The 16,312-nt window shown below is 35.1% G+C and overlaps 1 protein-coding gene across 2 annotated transcripts in view; it reads right to left on the bottom strand.

Moving 5' to 3' along the window:
- Positions 1–8,031: 8,031 nt before the first annotated feature.
- SRP54 (signal recognition particle 54) overlaps positions 8,032–16,312 on the bottom strand; it is a 46,931-nt gene continuing 38,650 nt past the window's right edge. For both annotated transcript variants that reach the window (XM_080808106.1, XM_080808107.1), the window contains 3 exons: positions 13,016–13,186; positions 9,517–9,612; positions 8,032–8,620 (listed from right to left, as the gene is read on the bottom strand). In XM_080808106.1, coding sequence (XP_080664232.1) covers positions 8,529–8,620; positions 9,517–9,612; positions 13,016–13,186 — 359 coding nt within the window. In that variant the 3' untranslated portion in view covers positions 8,032–8,528. The remainder of the gene's footprint in view (positions 8,621–9,516; positions 9,613–13,015; positions 13,187–16,312) is intronic.

Genomic DNA, 16,312 nt, shown 5'->3' with positions numbered 1-16,312 from the left:
CACAGCTTCCGGCCCAGCCCACGTCCGCCGCTCTCCGAGCCGCAGGCTGGCACCGCCGATGACGTCATGCCTCATACCTGCACCTGGAGCTTGGCTTCGCGATCTGGGCGCAGGCAGCCCCCAGCTGCGTTTTCGGCAGTCCCTACTGTCCCAGACCTTGGTTTCTGCACTTAAAAAAGGAAGCGGTCCCGTGTGTTTCAAAGGCTTGTGAAAATATATTTTAAGATGTAAGGCTCTGCTGCACCTTATTTTATTTATTTTTTAAGATTTTGACAGCGAACGAGCGAGAGACGGAACACAAGCAGGGGGAGTGGGAGAGGGAGAAGCACGCTTTCCGCTGAGCGGGGAGCCCGATGCGGGGCTCCATCCCAGAAACCTGGGATTATGACCCCAGTCGAAGGCGGGTGCTTAAGGACTGAACCACCCAGGCGCCCCTGCATATTTCATTCGTAACATGGATGACAGTCTAGCCCAAAATACTCTTGAAATAAGAGCCTCAAAGGTAAATTTCGTTTACAATTCTCTGACATGCTTAAGTATAACTGTAGAAAAAAGTTAAGTGAAATCTGAAGAAGAGGAAAGGGCAGCACCAAGGTTCTATTTTGACAAATATGAGGAATATTTTATGTATCTGCGCGCGCGTGTGTCAGGGGGGCATACCAGACTTTTAACAATGTTCAACCAAATTAAAGTCATGATTGCAGTGATTACAGCACTACTTAAACTAGTTGGAGCATTTCCAGGTACATGTTCTTTTATTGTGGTTTTAGTATGAAAGTTTTCACACAAGTTATTGTGAATTGTAGGGTTGAAAAATACATTATTTTGGCCACAGGGGCTTTTAATGGAACTTTAAATTCCATTTGTATGCCAGTCAAAATTCAGAAATACTCCCCCAAAGTTATGGCCTTGTACCTGTTTTTCTACATGTCACCAACAGGTCCAGCACCCCTGCAACCTTAAGTATGCCTTTATCTAGTGCAAAAATTATTTTTCTGAAGATTTTATTTATTTGACAGAGAGAGAGAGATCATAGGTAGACTGGCAGAGAGAGAGAGGAAGCAGACTCCCCGCTGAGCAGAGAGCCTGATGTGGGGCTTGATCCCACGATCCTGAGATCATGACCTAAGCCGAAGGCAGAGGCTTAACCCATTGAGCCACCCAGGCGCCCATTGTGCAAAATTATTTTTTTTATTCTCTGCTTAATATTTCTGTACACTTTCTATCCTGCATATAACTACAACCTAAAAAACAAACCAAAAACCTTAAAGACAAAAGGTTATTTGAAAACCATGGACATTTTAATAACTGGTTGGAAATTCATAATCCATATTCTGGTAATAAAATCAAGTTAGCTTGTTGCTAATGTAAACAAGTTTTAGTAATATGATCTGATGCTGCCTCGTAGTCCAAAACAGCAAAAATAAACTCGACAATAAATTGAAAAGGAAAATAAAAGAGCCAATTGTTAAAGAACTTATGATTTGGCTTTCATAAACAAGAACAGTTCTACATTACTTGTATTCAAAAGCCCTTTCCTCTTACTGACATCAACATTATTAAAAATTTGTGTTTGTAAACGCATGATTTTATTTTGCAAATTGACAAATGCCAAGTTACAGTTTTCACTGCTGAGGCAGAACTTGTTTTCATAATTTACAAGTATATTTGTTAGCTTGAAAATTTAAAATGCAAACCATGTCCCAACATGAACTATAAGTACTTCCTAAAGAGTTACTTTCAACACAAATATTACAATCTATTACAAATATGGACTGGTAGCTACAGAAAAGCATAGAAATCAAATGGTTTTATTTTGGGCATTTATATTTTTGTCATTATCTCCAGAGTGTCATAACTCAACTAAAAGTGGGCAAAGCAATATGTCAAATCTGTCCTTCATTCACCTTGTAGTATAAGTTTTATTATATCACTATGGCAAAAATACATCCAGGTATTAATATAATTTATCTACTTGAAAACATAATTGTGGTCTAAATTTATCACTTAATGGTATTTACAGATCTAAAAAGGTAAATTTAGATCTACCTGTTTCTCTGAAAGGCTGGGAAAACAAAGCTGACTAAAATTGATAACCAGTCATGCCTATCAAATAAAAAACAAGATTTTCTTATGGTTTTCACAAAGGTACATATCTGTTTTATCTTTCTTTTTAAGCTACATATCTATTTCAATAGAAAATGTTTTTAAGGGGCGCCTGGGTGGCTCAGTGGGTTAAAGCCTCTGCTTTCGGCTCAGGTCATGATCCCAGGATCCTGGGATCGAGCCCCGCATCGGGCTCTCTGCTCAGCAGGGAGCCTGCTTCCCCCTCTCTCTGTCTGCCTCTCTACTTGTGATCTCTGTCTGTCAAATAAATAAAAATCTTTAAAATAAAAAAAAAAAAAAAAGAAAAGAAAATGTTTTTAAGGGTTACCCCATCCCTCAAATAAGGAATCATTGTCAGTGATACATAAGAAAAAATAAGATGACAAAACTAAAAATGCACTTTAGGTTGGTTTTTTTTTTTGGTAATTTTATTTTTTTCAGAATTCCAAGATTCATTGTTTACGCACCATACCCAGTGCTCCATGCAATACGTGCCCTCCATCATACCCACCACCAGGCTCACCCAACCCCCAAACCCCCTCCCCTCCAGAGTCCACAGTCTCTCATGGTTTGTCTCCCCCTCCAATTTCCCCCAACTCACTTCTCCTCTCCTTCTCCCAATGTACTGTAGGTCGATTTTAAGCATAAAGAAATTGTTAAATAACAATTTATTAAGTGGCTCCATTTATTAAGCCCAATACGACAGGTACTGTGCTCAGGATTTTCCTTGTATTAACTCTTCTTCCTAACAGCTCTGTAATAGAGGTCCTATTATAATTACCAACATTCTACAGATGAGGAGACAAAGGCTCAGAGAGATTTAGAAATTTGCTCATGCACATAGCTGGTAAGCAGCAGAGCAAGGATTCAAACCCAGGAAGTCTGATTACAGAGCCTATACTAAAGATACTCTGCTCCTCTGGGAATGAAAATGTCAGAAATGGTCTATTAGGGGCAGAAAATTCCTACACCAAAGGTGAATGTGATATTTGAAAAGATTTGGAGGCAAATTATCAAAGTGTGTATTTTTTTTTAAAGTCTATTATGAGAAATAGCCATTTGTAAGTTTTAAAGCCCTATATTTAAGAAACAAATGAAAATACCAAGTGAACATGTTTTATTTGATGCCATGTGAGTACATTTCTTTTAATTGGAATTTGGTCAGATTTTTTTTGTCATGGGAATGGACTATTGATATTCAATGAGCAGAATTTTTTATATAGCATTAGTCATAAAATACTAGTTTATTTGTACACTATGCCTAAACAGAGCAATCTCGGTGTTGAAAGCTGAACATATTAATCTGAAGTCTGTAGAACAGTAGGAGTCTTCTGACAATAATCTAAAAAACTACAATAAAATAAATATATATTTATAATTTATGTAAAATCTTTAATTTTTTATATTTGTTATAAAATTATAATATGTAATATATATTATTTAAAAACACTTTTTTTCTTTTATGAGCTATAATAAGGATTGCCACAATTAAGGATGCCTTTCCATGTAATATATACAATGACTAACACTGATATACAATATATAGAAAACTTAAGGGAGTAAGTCTTAAGTTCTCATCACAAAGAATTTTTTTACTCTTTTCTTCTTTATATTGTACCTACATGAGAAGATGGGTATTAGCTGAACCTGTTATGGTAACCATTTCACAACATATGTAAATCAAGCCATCATGCTGTAACCTTATACAGTGATGTATGTCAATTATTTTTCAAAAAAACTAGAAAAAAAGTCATTTATCTCACTGTCATGTATCATTATCTCAGAGCAAGATCATCCATTGTTTAACGCAGTAAGAAAAAAAACTGCAGAAAATCAAGACACACACATCAACTGAAGGATTTCACACTTCCTGCATTTCCTATGAAATGGAGTGTCAAGAAATTTGACAGATATTTCTTGAACCACTTCTGCCAGAAATGAAATTCTGGGACCCCCTTAATTGATTCCCCAAAGTCAAAAGTTATGGGCTCACGAATATATTCAATAACAACTCTTACCTCTTTTGGGTCATTGTAGAAGAAATTTCTCTTCTTCAGTTATAAAATCATAAAAAGCAAGCAAGCATGTTTCCCAACCTATGCAGATAGGCAGACATTGCATGTTCTCCCTACTTGATGCAGAGAGGCAACTATTCTCTAGAAAATGGCTCACAAAACTTGAGCATGTGTTGCTAAAAAATATACCATAGTCACAGGATAATACTGCCTTCCGCTTTCCTTGAAAAGGAAAAGGCTTTACACCCCAGTGTCAGGGGAGTCTCCAGCCTCAGGAAGATTTTCTCAGCTTCAGGCTCATCGAAATTATCATCAAAATACTTGAGTATTTTGCCATTTAGATCCAACTGCTACCAAGAAATGCATTGTTTTAGGCTGAGAGAACCCTGTAAGCCAAGTGAAGCTAAAAAAATAAATGTTTTTGAAGTGATAATTTCAAATGTATAGAGAAGAGTAATGAGAAAACTGCAGTAGCACAGGCATGCCAAACTCAAAAGAACTTGTGTGGCACCACATGAGTATTATCAAAGGAAATGTGCCATAATTACCAGCTTACAAGGTTTTTTTTCCCTTTAAAAGTATCTGAAAATTACCTCATACTAATATACCCATATCACACTAAGAGGTCAATAAAAATGGCCTAGATTCTTGGGTTAGCAACTACCCAACACTGAGCACAAATACTTACCTACCCCTAAATGCAAAGTGTGGGAAAACAACCATCACAGTAAAATTTCACATCCCATCTATAACTACTTAACACAACCCAGAGACTACAGAACTACCTAGAAGCTAAATTTAAAATTAACTCCCCCCACATATGAGATACAAATTCATCATTCCTGTAATTTGTGACTCAAAAGCCAAGAAGATAGGGGCACCTGGGTGGCTCAGTGGGTTAAGGCCTCTGCCTTCGGCTCAGGTCATGATCTCAGGGTCCTGGGATCGAGCCCCACATTGGGCTCTCTGCTCAGCAGGGGGCCTGCTTCCTCCTCTCTCTGCCTGCCTCTCCACCTACTTGTGATCTCTGTCTGTCAAATAAATAAACAAAAGCCAAGAAGATATAGGTTTTAATACAATAGCTTAATGTTGGGAATATGGCAATTGGATTTTAGAACAGAATTTTGAAGATGACAACTCCATTTCAAATCCAGCGAATGCAACCAATGAACATTATCTAGATTTGAGCTGTGATGATGGATTTCTAGTTTTGGATATAACTTCTTTGGCTTTATTAATAATTATTTCTAGATTTTAAGGAAGATCAAAACTTATGTACATTTTGTTGTTATTTAGCCATGATTTTCACTGACACTTTTATTACAGCTTATCCAAATTCCTTGGTTACTTTTCTCATACAAACTGTAAAATACTTGATTTGATCACATATCCAACATCAAGTTAAAATTCCTTTGCACTTATTTTAAATGCTTTGTTCCATTTTTTTACTGAAATATTTGTATTGTTCTAAAGCTATATGTAAAAAAATTCAATTTTATTTTTATATTATGGTTTACTTTTTAAATCTACATTCACTGAAATAAAGCAATAATATTATATTAATTTTACCAAACTAATATGCATGATGAGAATTTAGTTCTAGTAAATTTCCTGCTTTTATTGCCTCCTGTATGTAGGTATTTATTCACAATATCATATTTCTTTTTAGCTATAGGCACTATAGTTCTATTCAAGATGAGTACATTACTGCATATCAGATCTAGGAAATCTTCTCATTAAAATATACTGTATTTGAACAAAATGATGATTATACAGCACATTTTGAAATCATTTTTACTACATATTAAAAGTGTTTAATTTTTTCCAAAAAATCCCTTCATAAAATTGCAATGCATTGTGAATACTTACCTTATATCTCATATAGCAGCATATATGGTACTTCCAGAATACTGACATCCATCACATTAAATTGCCTATTAATTTGCCCTTTGCTGGTACCATAGTTTGTTGAAACTAATTTCTGAGTTTTTGTTTTATAATTACATAAACATTGAAAGCTTAGGAATTACACCTAATTTTATGTTGGTACATAGTTAATTAATATTATAATAAAATTCAGGAAGGGGGCGCCTGGGTGGCTTAGTCATTAAGCATCTGCCTTTGGCTCAGGTCATGATCCCAAGGTCCTGGGATAGAGCCCCACATCGGGCTCCCTGCTCAGCGGGGAACCTGCTTCTCCCCCTCCTACTCCCCCTGCTTGTGTTCCCTCTCTCACTGTATCTCTCTCCATCAAATAAATAAATAAAAATCTTTTTAAAAAATTAAATAAATTAATTAAATAAATTAAGATTCAGGAAGAATCCAATGTTACACATATTAGATCTAGCTAGTGGTCTAAGCTGGGGCTATAACAGGTATCAAAAAGCTTAGCAACCAATTTTAACAACAGTGAAAAATAAAAGGAAATTTGGTCAAATTATTTGATTTTGGTATATGGTACTTATGCTGTTAAACATCAGTACTTTGACAAAAACTGTGAGGTTGGAAAGATAGCTTTTGTAACTAAAGATGTCAGATGGAGCAATTAATGCAGTCAGAATTTGAGCAAGCATCTCCAATTCCCTCATCTTATAGAAGAGAAAAGAGATATGGAAGCTGAACTAGGAGTTCTGGTGTCCTTTGCCACTATAATTTTTGCTTCTGAAAAATTAAATTTGCAACAGACACAAAAATACTTAAAAAAAACAATGACTGAGCCATCAAGTTTGGCCAAGAGTCTCATTTCCTTCTTTGGTCAAAGTGAAAAGTGGTACCCCGAGGATAGAAATCACAGAAATGCTTGCCCAGTAAAGGTGGTATCCATCAATTTAATCAGAAACTAATTTGGAAAACAGTATTTTCTCATTGACAAATTTCTATAGCTGGACCTTATGACATTTCTGCAGAACACAAGAAACATAATTTATAATAGGGTATACAGTGTTATATAGGGATATGCTAAATTTTTAGCTGGTAAAAATAATTTAGTGGGATATAAAATCATTGCCCAAGTAAACAAGAAAATCTGTTGCATTTCTTATGTCATTACTTTTTTTTTTTTAAATGTCATTACTTTTTAAAGATACTTCGGCCTTATAAGACCTTTTTATTAAAACACCTGAGTTATAAAAAATTAATACTATAAAAACCAGCTATTTCACTCTCTATTACAAATCAATCCTTTGCCAAAGACCAATTCATTATAACTCAAAATACACTACTACATGATATCTATAGTCTTCATGATGTCAATAAGTATAATAATTATTCTAGTATTTTTAATTAATTCCATAATTTATTTAAAAGTCACTTTTCTAAATGAAATATGTAGCAATCCAGAGTAACCAGCAACCAGTCCACCTTGTCACTGTCTCATTATCTTTAATATGTAATCGTGACAGCCTAATATATGCAATTATTTTCCCACTAGGAAGTCTGTAAGTTAACTATCACCCAAGAACATCAGTTTCATCAAGCAGATTTTTTTGGTGTGCAAAAAACAACAAAATTGGCTTTTCACAAAAAAAACAAATATTGCCACTAAGGCTTCAAATATATGAGGTTAAAAAATGGAAGCTATATACAAAACATTGTATTATAAACTAAATTCACAATTTCAATTTTAAATGGCAGGCTTGAGATTTTTGTATGGCAAAATTAATGTAATTATTCTAGGTAAACAAAAATTCCTACTACTAATGGTTAAGTTATTCTACCATATTTCTGATTAAAGATAGACTTGTAGGACTAGGTTTGTTTTGTTTTTAAGTAGGCTCCAAGCCCAGCATGGAGCCCAACACAGGGCTTGAACTCAAGACACTGAGATCAAGAGTCAGAAGAGGCTTAACAAACTGAGCCATCCAGGCGCCTTATAAGACTAGTTTTAAGTGACATACAGCCATTGGTTTTTCTCTCTGCCTTTTAATGTGATCCACTGACATATTTAAATTATAAAGGAAGTTAACAACCCCTTAATTTATAACGAGTTTGAAGTTTATTTTACAGCACTTTTATTGAGACATCATGTAACTACTGACCAGGACTGTTTACAAATGTAGTGCTTGGCCTTTGAGACAATTAAAAACTTTTAAGTACTAAATTTTACATCATGATTTGCTTAACTTAAGAAGTATTATGATGGTGAAAACTAACAGAAGAAAATCTAAAGCAAAAATATAATGATTTCCACAAAAACTATATATTCCTCCCTCATATCAAAGGGAGGGAAGTAGGAAGGAAAGAAGAAGAAAAGGAGAGGGGGGAAAAAATAGATGAGAAGAGAAAGAAAAATGGCAAGACAGGCAAGAAAAATACTTTTTTTTTTTCCTGTTTGCAAAAAGGAGGGAAACTCTGAGGTCTCAGCAAATAATGTAATCAACTGAGTCAGTTTATATTAAGGCATCTTCTTTACATATTATTGAATCCCATCATGCCTTTCATATTGCCAGCAGCACCCTGTTGAAATTGCCTCATCATTGACTGAAGTCCTGCCATACCACCTAGAGTAAAAATAGAGTAAAATCAGGTAATTATTAGGTGGCACTTGAAACATGTATTATTCTTACCAAATAAGTACTTTAACTTCTAAAAAATTTACTGGGATCTGATTACGATTTGGTCATCAGCCTTAAAGAACATGCCAACTAAAAATCTGTATTATTAACCAGCATCCTTATCTATAAAACAGAAAAAAAATAACCTACCTCATCAAGTTAGAAAGAATAAATAAGATAATATACGAAAAGATCTTAGAACAGTACCTGTCACACAGTAGGGAGTCAATAATTCTAAACAAAAGAATTTTTTCTGAGAAGTCCAAAAGAGTCTTGTAAATAGTAACCAATTCTAGGGAGTGGAGGAGTTGTTTCATAGAAGTTACAGGAAGAAAAGAATTCACCATTTATTAAACATCTATATGCCCTGAGCTGAACTAAATGCTTTCATATATATTAGCTCACTTAATTGTCATAATTTCCTGACGAGATATTATCTGTGATTTTACAAAAGAGCAAAGTAAGGTTCAGAAAGTTCAAGGAACTGTTCATAGGTCACACAACAAAAGTATAACTGGGTTTCAAAATCCTTATATAATTTCAAAGTCTCATCATCGAAAATCTCCAGATTCCAAACTAGGGCAAAAGGTCAGTGGAACAAACATTAACAGATGATGATGAAGTATCTTGCTCAAAAATCACACAGATGGCAGCAGAAGAGGGAATAAAACCTCATTTATATAGCACTATTACAACCATTCAACTTAGAATTCAGATGACTATTTCCCTTAAATCATACATCTTTGAACAGATGTTTATAATATTACAACAGAAGGCTTATTAAAACTCAACCTTTATAAATTAAACTGTGTATTATAAACTGGCAACAACTTTGTATTTACCCATGTGATGAAGAACTCTTGGATCCATCATTTTGGCCATTTGTTGATTCAGTTTTGCCATCTGTGACTGACTCACATTCTTAGACATGTCACCACCTGGGGAATAAAAAAAAAAAAGGTTTTGAGGAGAATGCAATATAATCAGAGTATTGTAGAAAGTTTAATGAATTGAGGAAAATTTTTTAAAAAATCACCTATAACCATACTACCCTTACACATTATTTTTATTTGTACATATTCTCTTCTAATCTTTATCTCAATTACATACATATTTTTGAGAAAGGACAAGGGAAATTCTATACTAAGGGGCATTTAAAGGATTTTTTAAGGGCTATGATTTTTGTTACTACAGAACTGTACGCAATGATTCTCGACAGTAAGCTACAACAATTGTTTAAAAGTCATATGGGAGAATGGCAAACAAAAACCTGACTTTATAGATAAGGGTTCACAGGGAAAGAGCCTGGGTTGCTGGTAAATTAATATAAAAGAATACGACTGAGAGAACATGAAGGTTTGCATATATCTAAGAAGCTATTAAAAATAATGAAAAGCTTCAGAGAATGGAAAGACAAATAATGCAAATCCATTTACCAAAGAATTTCCACACACTTAACTGACAACTCCACAGTAAAAAAGGAAGCCAATAAAAGAGATGCACTCTGAGGAAGAACAGATAAGAGCATCCTTTAGAGAAAAGCTGCTGTGGTCTCAAGAGACAGGAAGCAAAATAGATCACCGATGCAACAACAATGAGTAAGTAGAGGAGCTTCAGGCAAAATTATCTCAAAGGAACATTAATTCTGGTACTTCTCAAATGCATTATGAAAATGAACATCAAAGCTGGCTCATCTGAATAAATTATGTGAATCAAAAAATATGAATAAAATACATTTTTATAAAACATGGTAAAATCTGTGAAAATTTTTTCATGATTAATACATCAGTGTAAGATGTGAATTCTGTATCCATTGGTAAATTGTCACAAGTGTTTGTTTCTGAGGACTTAAAACTTGTAAGAAATATTAAGAGCTTGGTGTAACAAGAATGTGTGTTACATCCACTGCCCATTCATCTTGATTGTGCCTTTACTGAGCAATCAGTGCTTAGATAAGTGGATCTACTATAGTTCTAGCAAGAATAGTCAGCTATCTCTCTAAAATAAATAAATCTCTTTATTTATTTATTTTTTTAAAGCTTTAAAAAGCAGTGCCAGGGTAGCACAACTGGTTATGCGTCCAACTTGGTTTCAGCTCAGGTCATGATCTCAAAGTCATCAGACTGGGTTCCCCGCTTAGCGCAGTGTCTGCTTGAGATTCTCTCTTCCTCTCCCTCTACAACCCCCCCACTTGTGCTCTCCTTCTCTCTCTCTCTTATTATTATTATTTTTTAAAAGATTTTATTTATTTATTTGAGAAACAGCAAGAGAGAGGAAGAGAGAGAAAGCATAAGCAGAGGAGAGGCAGGTGGAGAGGGAGAGGCAGACTCCCTGCTGAGCAGGGAGCCAGATGTAGGGCTCGATCCCAGGACCCTCGAATCATGACTTAAGCTGAAGGTAGATGCTTAACTGACTGAGCCACCCAGATGCCCCTCTCTTTCTCTCTCTAAAATAAATTAAAAAACTCTTTAAAAAAATAGGGTTATTTGGGAAAGATGTTAAACTGACATGTGTTTAATAATCACTATTTGAAATAGCATGTGATGTGAGGAATTATAACCAAGCTTAAACATGTTTTTCTGACTTTCCTCCCTGTCACAAAAAACAAATAACATAGCGTCACCTGGGTGGCTCAGCTGGTTAAGCCACAGACTCTTGATTTCAGCTCAGGTCATGATTTCGGGGTCATGAGATCGAGCCCCACATCGGGCTCTGCACACACCGGGGAGTCTGCTTGAGATTTTCTCTCTCCCTCTCCCTCTGCTCCTCCCCCAACTCATGTGTTCACATGCTCCCCCGCTCTCTCAAATACACACATAAATAAATAAGTAAAATCTTTAAAAAAAAAAAAAGAAAATAGCATATAGCAAGCAAAGAAAATAAGAAAAGTGTCAAAGACAAAAGGGATAAAAATATAAATACTCATCCTTTTTAGTAAGCTATTCAGTGGTATTGCTTCATTTGGAGATTACCTAATCAGTGTGTTTTGAAATAATAAATTCACTTTAATAGTGTTTATAATATAGGAAAAAAAATTTAGAAGAGGGCTAGGACAATTAGAAAAGTAAACTTATCTCTTGACCTTACACAGTACACAGCAAAATAAATTTAAGATGAGATAAAAAGTTAGAAACCTAAAAAATAACACCCAAACAAGTAGAAAATGTAGGTGGGTATTGTATCAGCATGGGGAAGGTTTTTCTGAGCATAACAGAAATAAAAGAAAATGATAAATAGTCTTGGCTACATTAAAAATAAAAGCTTCCATTCACTAAAAAATATAAATAAAAATAAAAGGCAAATGAACAGTGGGTAAAATACTTACATACCTAAACCAAGGATTTTCAAGAGTTACTACAAAGCAACAGGGGGGGGAAATGAAACAAGTGAACAAGGAACCTAAGGGGTGATTCACAAAGGGAATCCAAACTAATAAATGTATAAAGAGATGTTAAACTTGAGTAGTCATCTAAAAAACACCTACTGAAAGAAACATTTGATCATTAAACTGGAAACATTAAATTATTACAAAATTCATTCAGCATCTACTATGTAATCTGATCAAAACAGACACAATCCCTGGCTTCCCAGAAGACCACACAGGAACTAATGCCAGAACTGATACTAATACAGAAGCAGATGAGCCAGCCTAAATATTCACTGTACAAAAACAAAGATACAAGCATAACCTGAAGAGTATTCAGTGATTAAAAGCTATATTCTAAAGAATATTTGGCAATATAGAAAAATAAGTCATGATGCTTCAGAAGAAAGCATTAGTTATAGTCCCATTCGCAATGGGACCCATAGGATTCTCTGGGAAGATAATGGGTGTTTTAAGTTTTTTTCATATACTTTCTTTCTTTTCTTTTTTTTTTAAAGATTTAATTTATTCATTTGACAGGCAGAGATCACAAGTAGGCAGAGAGGCAGGCAGAGAGACAGGGGGAAGCAGGCTCCCTGCTGAGCAGAGAGCCCGATGCAGGGCTCGATCCCAGGACCCCGAAATCATGACCTGAGCCGAAGGCAGAGGCCCAACCCACTGAGCCACCCAGGCGCCCCTTCTCATATACTTTCTTATTCTGTCTAAATTTTCTTTAATATGTATTACATCTTCATAAAAACAAAATCATTAAGTTTGTTTTTTAATTAGTGTTTATTACCTTGAATCTGAAAACAGAGAAATCACAGATCACATTCAAGAAGTTCTTAACTAGAACATGAAATTCAGCCATATGTTTCCCAATATTGGCAGTACTCCCTGGCTTTAATTTTACTGCTTCAGCTTCTTTCTTTACTTTCACCATATTAACTAATGAGGAGTCTTGTTATTTTTCTTACCTTTGAAAAGTCCTTTGATACCGCCCATCTTTTTTACCATCTGTGCAAATTTGGTGTATTGTGTCAAAAGTTCTTGAACATCTCTTGTTGACACACCTGATCCTCTTGCTACTCTTTGGATTCTTCCTGGTTGCTTACTAAAAACCTTGGCACCATCAGTACTGTCAAGTTCTATAGACAAAGATTAATTACTTTCATTTACATACACTTAACATTCATTATTAAAACAGTTATGTACAAATACCATACACACACAAAAATAAAATGGTAAAACCACCACCTGATTTAACAAATGTTATCACCTGCCATGTTTGCATCTGATTTTTTTTTAAATTTTATTTATTTATTTGACAGAGAAAGAGAGATCACAAGTAGACAGAGAGGCAGGCAGAGAGAGAGAGGGAAGCAGGCTCCCTGCCCAGGACCCTGAGATCATGACCTGAGCCAAAGGCAGAGGCTTAACCCATTGAGCCACCTAGGTGCCCTGCATCTGACTTTTAAACATTAAACATAAACTGTATTCAAAAGAACATCTATAATATTTGTAAGCTACAAAAACAATAAAAAATACACATGTACTCACTCCACCATTTAAGTAAAATAGAACATCTGAAAGCCTTTAAAACCCATGTCCACCTTTTCCATATCTCATATACAACTGCCCCTCAGAGCATACTAGAAGTATAAGGTGTATTTCAAAAAAGAAAAGTGCTTGCTTTAGCTCTAAATAACTATTAACATTTAAATAATAAATTTAGGCATCTAAGCAACAGAAATACGTAGGTTCTATCATCAACAGAATAATGGTAATCTTTTCCATATAATTACTACTAGTATTTTAATCCTTTCTGTGACATAGAGTGAGTTAATTCCCCCCAGTGTTTTTAAAACTCTTGCAATATGAGGTGCATTTCTTCTGGCTTTCACTGCACTCTCAGGAATGTGATAACTTTAGTCTAAGTTTCAATTACATCTGCATTCTCTCTACAACATCCCCCAATAAATGGTCATCTAGCCTCAGTCTTAATGTGCCCAGATGACCCGCTATCGAGTATCTAAAATACAGTAATCTATGCCATTCTATTATACCTGTAATTATGGAAAATCTTTTCACATATTAAAATAAAATAAATTTGCCTGGCACCTCTTCCTATTTGCATACGTGTCTCCTTGCCAGGCACAAAGAATGAGGCTTTCAAATATTTGAGAGCTACCAAGTCTCTGGTGAATTTCCTCTAGGTTACAAATATGCAAATCTTTTGACTGTTTCTCTTATAACATGGTTTAGAACTCCATTTATTATTTTTTTAAAAGATTTTATTTTTATTTGACGGAGAAAAAAGAGAGAGAGAAGGAAAGTGCAAGCAAGGGGGAGCAGCAGAGGGAGAGGAAGAAGCAGCCTCCCCATTGAGCAAGGAGTCCAACGTAGGACTCGATCCCAGCACCCTGGGATTATGACCTGAGCCGAAGGCAGATGCTTACCAACTAAGCCAACCAGGTACCCCTAGAACTCCATTTATTATCCTGATTTCCTAATATTTTCTAATTTGTCTATGCCCTCTAAGCATATAGTCCAGAAGTGAACTGAAATCCAGTACAATGTAAATAAGGAGCCCATTATCTCATAATAAATTTACAGCCATTAAAACCTAAATCCATCTCATAAATACAGCTTTTAAGCCACACCTTCACTATAAAATATTTAGGAAATATGTATTCTAACAGCTAAAGTGGAGTAAAGTAAAAGAAGACAGGCTATGACAGCACATCATGGTAAGCAGTTATGACAGAATTAAACAAATGTCAGAAGGGGACAGAATTTAAAGAAGAAAGGAAGTCAGGAAGGTTCCATGCTGATGGTTCTTCTTTAACTGAGTAGTTCTAAATGACAAATAGGAGTTCAATAAGAGAAAGAAGCAAGGGACATTCTACAAAGCAGAACATGGGATTTCTAAAATAAAAATAGTTTTGCGTAGAAGAAATGAAGCTTGGATAAGAGCTGAGATTTTAAAAAGTTGCAAAAGTAGGTAAGGACAAGATTATAACAGGATTTGTATGCCAGGCTTAACAGTCTGGAATTCATGATGACAACAATAAAAAGTCACTGAAAGAGTCTGACCCTGGAATTTTTCTTTAAAAATTTTATTTATTTATTTATTCATTTATTTATTTGAGAGAGAGCAAGCAAGATCATACGAGCTCTCTAGCAGGGGGAGGGGCAGAGGGAGAGAGGGAATCTTAAGCCGGCTCCACACCCAGCAAAGAGCCCAACGTAGGGCTCAATCTCATGACCCCGAGATCATGACCTGAGCGGAAACCAGGTCAGATGCTCAACCAAATGAGCCACCCAAGCGCCCCGATCCCAGAATTTTTTGTTTAGAAAGGCCATTACTGTGGCAGTGAGGAAGACAAATTGGAAAGAGAAGCGATAAAATCAAAAGGTAAATGTTAGGAAGCTACTATATAACAATCTAGGTTAAGAAATGATGAGTGTATGAACTAACTCAGAAACAAAGGAAAGAGGGAAGATATGAGAACTATTCAGGAAATGGAACTCACTAAACCTAAGGTAATGTTAAGGTTCCTATATTCCACGAGAAGTGGTAAAATACTAATAGAAGTAAACTGTGATAAGTTAAATGTATATGCATATTATAATACCAGGCAGTTCAATATGTATGCATATTGTAATACCTAAAGCAACCATTAAGAAAATTATTTTTAAAAATATATTCAGGGGGTGCCTGGGTGGCTCAGTGGGTTAAAGCCTCTGCTTTCAGCTCAGGTCATGATCCCAGGGTCCTGAGATCAAGCCCCGCATCAGGCTCTCTGCTCAGCAGGGAGCCTGCTTCCCAGCAGCCCCCAACCTGCCTCTCTGCCTACTTGTGATCTCTGTCAAATAAATAAATAAAATCTTTAAATAAATAAATACATATATATTCAGAAAAACTATATGTATTAAATAATCTATAAATAATTATTATTCTATAATATTTATAGAATACTAAATAACATTCAAGTAACTCACAGGAGCATATAAAAGAAAAAATCAGAAGAACAAAACTTGCAAGGAACAAATAGGACAAAAATTAATTTGGCAGAACTAAATCCTAATATACCAATAATATATCAGTTAAAAGAGAGTGTATGAGAATGTGTTAACAGAAAAAAATAACTCAATTACATGCTGTTGACTAAAACTCACTTCGAATGTAATGATACAGGCAGGCTAAAAGTAAAAAAGACAGAAAAAGATAAACAATCCAAATAACTGATTAAAAGAAAGCTCTATTAATA

The sequence above is a fragment of the Martes martes genome (assembly GCF_963455335.1).
Source record: "Martes martes genome assembly, chromosome: 7".
Taxonomy (NCBI): Eukaryota; Metazoa; Chordata; class Mammalia; order Carnivora; family Mustelidae; genus Martes; species Martes martes.
Note: the sequence above shows the minus strand (reverse complement) of the source record. Positions and strands in the feature narration are given on the sequence as shown.